Source organism: Chenopodium album, chromosome 2 (genome assembly GCF_948465745.1).
Source record: "Chenopodium album chromosome 2, dcCheAlbu1.1, whole genome shotgun sequence".
Classification (NCBI taxonomy): Eukaryota; Viridiplantae; Streptophyta; class Magnoliopsida; order Caryophyllales; family Amaranthaceae; genus Chenopodium; species Chenopodium album.
This window is the reverse complement of record NC_137835.1, coordinates 1,838,763-1,844,666: the sequence shown is the minus strand read 5'-3', so window position 1 is coordinate 1,844,666 and position 5,904 is coordinate 1,838,763. Positions and strand designations below refer to the sequence as shown.

Below are 5,904 nucleotides of genomic sequence, written 5' to 3'. Positions count from 1 at the left end.
GCTAAAATCTGTCTTAAATTCTCAAATCACCACTTTAACCCGGATCTAGTACGATATATTTTGACATAAAAAAATCAAGTATAGAATTTTCCGAATATTTCATAGTATCCATGGCACATTCGGATGTAAAATGTTAGCCTCTACATCCTCCACCTATGGAGTCAATGAGTCCTCCTAAACCAGTCAAAATAAATGCTGTTAATTATCACCCTGGCAAAACAAATTAACACTAGTCGTTGCCCAAAATTAAAATCCATTATTTCTGTCAGTCAAAATTTGTACATATAAAGCCAACGGCTACCCCATACTCTCTCTTCCTCTCCCTCTCTCACTCTCTCTTTCTCTGTCTCTCTTAGCTCAATTTTCGGCGAAAACTTCGTTCAATTTGGAATCAACAAAAATTCTCAATCCAAAAATGTATCAAATCCTAATCTGGGTAAAATTACCTGTTTTTCAATTGTTCGTTAATTGACTGACATCTGGGTATCTCTTGTTTTCCCCATTTAATCCCCTCATTCTCCTTCATTTTTTCCTCGATTCTTCCCGTTTTCCCTGGTAAGAATCCATTTTCTCCCTCTTCCAGAAAATTAATTTCCTCTGCTTTCAAACGCTTAAATTTTTTTACTTGGTTAATTTTTCGCTTCATTTTTTTGTGATTTGTTGTTGATTATCAACTGGGTTTGATTTATTATTAATTTTTGATTGAAGAGAAGGGAGAATAGATAAGAATGTAGGTTGGATTTTTCTGGGTCTAGCAATTGAAAACTTCAGATTCCTTCCATCTTATTCAATTAAGGTTATACCTATTTTTGTTTATGATTTTTAGTTTTGCCCTTGTGTGTAAAGAGGCCATATAATAAAACTCTTCTTAATAATCTGTAAAATGTAAATTTGTTCATAGTTTTGTTTGAAGAATTAGGGTCTTCTTTTTTCATATAGGGTATTTTAAATTTAATTTTGTTTGCTATATTGGCCAATCTTCAAGGAATTAGGCCAGTTCAATTTGTAATCTAGGCTAGAATCTTTTAATGTTGTAAATATACTCATTAAAAGAGAAAAGCTGAAGAAAAAAAAAAGGGTTCTTGGGGTGCAATTTAAGGGGAATTTAAGGACAATGTCTGCTGGTGCTGGTATTGCTTTGAGTTCCATTCACGAAAATATGGTGCATTTCCCCGGTTATGCTGATAACCGGGTGGATTTGCACTCGAACGAGTCGATTTTAGTATATCTTAGTGTTGCCGGGTCTGTGATTCCTATTCGGGTTTTGGAATCCGATTCGATTGCATCTGTTAAACTCAGGATCCAAACTTGTAAAGGGTTTGTAGTTAAGAAACAAAAACTTGTGTATGGAGGTAGGGAGTTGGCCCGGAATGATTGCCTAGTTAAGGAATATGGTGTCACTGGTGGGGATGTGTTGCATTTGGTCCTTAAGCTATCTGATCTCCTAGCCATCATAGTTAGCACTGCTTGTGGGAAGGAGTTCGAGTTGCAAGTCGATAGGTATCGAAATGTTGGATACCTTAAGCAAAGGATCTTTAAGGAAGGAAAGGGATTTGTTGATGTTAATGATCAAGAACTCTTTTGTCAAGGTGAAAGGCTTAAGGATCAGAGGCTAATTAATGACATTTCTAAGACCAATGATGGTGTTATCCATTTGCTGGTTAAGAGATCAGCCAAAGTTAGGGCTATTCCGGTTGAAAAAGATGTTGAACTTTCGGTAGTGGCATCGGATATTAGGCCTAGGGATAAAAGTGATGAATGCAAGAAACCATCTGGTGAGCTGCGTCCTTTATCTAAGAAGGCGCCTAGTAGAGATTTTTTGTTAGAACCTGTCATTGTTAATCCTGAGATTGAATTAACATCAGCAATACAGGACTTGATTAACTCATCATTTGATGGCTTAGATAAGGGTAAACAACCAATTAGGTCCACTGAAGGCACTGGAGGAGCCTATTTCATGCTAGATCCCTCAGGACAGAAGATTGTAGCTGTGTTCAAGCCCACTGATGAGGAGCCTATGGCTGTCAATAACCCACAAGGCCTTCCCATCTCAGAAAATGGTGAAGGGCTGAAAAGGGGAACGAAAGTCGGGGAGGGTGCATTGAGAGAAGTTGCTGCTTACCTTCTAGATTATCCAAAGGATGGGCCTCGCTCATCATCTCGTGATGTAGTAGGTTTTTCTGGGGTGCCTCCTACTGCAATGGTCCGGTGTTTGCACAAGGGATTCAACCACCCAGAAGGGTTTGAATGCACATCGAATGATGTGAAGATTGGATCTTTGCAAATGTTCAAGGAGAATGATGGTAATTGCGAGGATATTGGTCCTCAAGCTTTCCCTGTGGAAGAAGTTCACAAGATCAGCGTCCTTGACCTGAGGTTGGCCAATGCTGATAGGCATGCTGGGAATATTCTTTATAAGAAAAATGCTGAAGATGGCCGAATTGAACTTATTCCAATTGATCACGGCTACTGCCTGCCTGACAGTGTAAGATTTTTTCTTCCCCCTATCGCTTTCATTGCTTCTATATCTTGTGTTTGTTATTTAGGATAAAGCCCTCTTGGACTAAGAAAAGAGAATTTATTTGACTGTATCATGCACAATCTCTCGTTAGTCATAACCGATGCTATTTACACAATACATTATGATAACTGCGCACATTGTTTCTATAATTATTGTGGAAATAGGAAACATACAACCATGAGTACTTGGAAAATTTACATTATAATCTTGTGCTTTTAATGGTAAGTTGAAATTACTACGTGAAATCTGGAATACAACTTTATGAACACCTTACAAGTTTATGGCTGCCATGTTATAGTTTGTTCTATGTGAATAACATTAGCCAATATGAATCTTACAGGCACTAATAACATGAAATCTGATGTTGGTTATATTCTGCTTGACCTGTAGCCATGTACTTTAATAGCATGCATGCACACTAATACTTCATCATTATATGAATGTGGTTTGAGCCTTTTAATTCAAGCCTTCTTCTTTTGGCAGTTTGAGGATTGCACATTTGATTGGCTATACTGGCCACAAGCCCGTCAATCCTTCTCCCCGGAGACCATTAAGTACATAAAATCACTTGATGCTGAACAAGACCTTGCTTTGTTGAAGTTTCATGGTTGGGATGTACCTATTGAGTGTGCTCGTACTCTACGCATCTCCACGATGTTGTTGAAGAAAGGAGCAGAGAAAGGCCTGACCCCTTTTGCCATCGGAAACATCATGTGCCGGGAAAATCTGACCAGGGAATCTGTTATTGAAGAAATTGTTAGTGAAGCTCAGAGACAGTCAATTCCTGAAATGAGCGAAGAAGGTTTTTTTGAAACTGTTTCCCAAGTGATGGATATGCGGCTAGCTGAGCTGAAGTAACTAATGAGATGTGTTATATAGCCATCTTTAAGTAAAACTGCAGAGTATCTATTATCATTGTATTGTATGTTATGTATAGTCTGAAAGCTTTAGCAGTCCAGTTTTGGAGGGACTGATTGCCCCGTGCCTTGTGGGATTTGTCTTGAGATTATTTGTTGCTTCTGGTCTTTGAAGCGATAAATTTTAAACTTGTATCAGAGAACAGAAGAATGCCATTATGAAATAAGACAACTATCAGATCCAACATATAAGGTCTGATTTCTGTAATGAATCGCAGCGGTTTTTGTATAGTTAAACCTTGCTATTTCCTTGTATTTCTGGAAAATGATTCAGTTATTATGTTGATCTAGCTCCAATTGAATGAAATCATGCTTTTGGTGTTTCCTCAGTTTGCAATAAAGAGCAGTTGAATGTATAATACGAAGTATCACATGCTGAATTTGTCAGACGCTCTGCACATAGATTTTACTGTGATCTTGTTTCTAACTTGGATTTACAATCAGCAATACACAGATTTACTTAAAGTTTTAACATTGATGACTATGATGAATAAGGTAATTCTGCAAAATGGAATGTTTATGGAAAGCTGTTAGAGAGGAAGATAATCATGAATATACAACATTTCTACCTGTTTTCGTTTTACTACTACAAATCATAATTATGACTACCGAGTTTGTTTTATTGTGCCTTCTACTCGAAGAAATCTATGTCTATATATGTGCTTGTTCGGTATCAGTGTATCACACGTATATATTGTTTCTATTAGTGATAATGATTTAAAATATGTTGATATGCATCCAGACAAATATTATGTTGTACATTCGTCAACACTTCAATAGATTTTTTTTTTTTTTTTTTTTTTTTTGGTGTTTAGAGAGCCACAAGGGCAGGGTTGAAAATCGATCCCAGGATCTCCTAAAATCGGGAGGGAAACTCTTACCACTTGAGCTATCCCTCACTCTCATTTATTATTGTTTGTGGAATTGTTGAAAATTGGGCTCAATAACAGTCAGTGACATTCTTTTCTTGGGCTTCTACTACCATCTAGTTGGGCCAATATCCTTTAAAAAAAAAAAAGAATACGATTTCTTGTTTAGAAAAACTTTTTCAATTTTTTTTCCCGAAAAATTATTGTTTAGAAATACTACTCGTAGAATAATACGGAGTACTCCATAGTCCATACAATTTTTTTGGAATATTATTGTTTAGAAATATAATACTCCAGACAATTAATATTGCACAAACATTGATTAGTGATTAATTAAGTACGAGTATATAAGTGCAAATGATTTAATTAATTAAGATATGATTAAAGACAACAAATTAGCATCGAGTCCCTCTCCATTGGTTCTAGGGATAGGTGATCGAAGCATAAAACTTAAAAAAAAATCCACCATGTTTGTCTAGCATTGCATTGTCCATCCAGGCAGGGGTAACATAATTTCCATGGCTCAATGTTTCTCATCACAACATTCAACAACCCAATGTTTGCCTTTTTAGCTTCAAATTTCTGTCATGCATTGTAATTTTGCATATTTTAATCATATATATTACAAAGTATATTTTATATAATCTTTCTTTTTTGAAAGGCATATACTCAAACCTGATAAGTTAACTTAGTTTAACATGGTCGTTTGGTTGAACATAAAAAGTTACATTTTTCCTTACATGCACAATTTCTATATATTTTCACTTCCTAAATTTTGATTAACATTGTTTGGTTGAGCATATGAAGTTGGAATTTCTATCAAAAGTTTACCGTGTAGTTTACCAAAGGAAAGATATAATCAAGCAGCATTACCCTTTTTTTTTTTTTTTAGGGGATGGTCTCAATACTTGGTTTTGCTAGTTTAATATATTTTTGATGATCACCCAAATATACATTGTACATCTTTCAATCATACTCTTCAGCCATACTCAACCATTGTTTTTAAAAACGGAAAAACAACAAATAATGTTAATATACGTTAAAATATATCTTAACAAAGACAATAATGTCAATATATATTACTTAAACATTAGCCTTTAAAATCCAGGGAGCGAATTGCTTTTATAAACTACGGATTACTTCGTATATTTCTATCAATATATAGTATAATCTTTATCCATGTTATTACTTTAAAATTACTAGAAAGACAATTGTACCTCTATGTATCTTCCTAGATCCGCCTCTATTAATGTTCTTTTCAAATTAAGCCAAATTTTGTTAGGCTCATGACAACCACAATCAAATAAACTCCATATCACCAATCCACCTCAATTCACAACCAAACCACACAACCTATACAATCCAATCATGCAATCACATCACATGAACATCATGAACTATAAGATATGAACTTATTGAACATTTGAACTACATATAGTCCTCCACTCCTCCCTACATGACAATATTTTTTTATTTTGTTTTTTTATTGAAAACACAAAACCCAAGAAAACACAAAAAGAAAAGTCACACTTTCACACTTTATTACTTGACTCTCCCCACACACTCCCCTCTCTTTTGACTTCCTCATCATCCACTC

General features: G+C 35.4%; 1 protein-coding gene across 1 annotated transcript; it reads left to right on the top strand.

The window, feature by feature from the left end:
- Positions 1-310: 310 nt before the first annotated feature.
- On the top strand, positions 311-3,715 carry LOC145592484 (phosphatidylinositol 4-kinase gamma 4-like). Its single transcript, XM_081648955.1, has 2 exons — positions 311-2,485; positions 3,005-3,715. Exons 1-2 carry the CDS (start codon positions 1,115-1,117, stop codon positions 3,377-3,379), a joined length of 1,746 nt encoding a protein of 581 aa, XP_081505081.1. The 5' UTR covers positions 311-1,114; the 3' UTR covers positions 3,380-3,715.
- Positions 3,716-5,904: the final 2,189 nt, after the last annotated feature.

Excerpts from the sequence above, each read along its gene's own strand:
- LOC145592484 (XM_081648955.1), top strand. The coding sequence starts at position 1,115 with ATGTCTGCTGGTGCTGGTATTGCTTTGAGTTCCATTCACGAAAATATG. Across the intron at positions 2,486-3,004 it reads GCTACTGCCTGCCTGACAGT|TTTGAGGATTGCACATTTGA; the intron begins GTAAGATTTTTT and ends TTCTTTTGGCAG.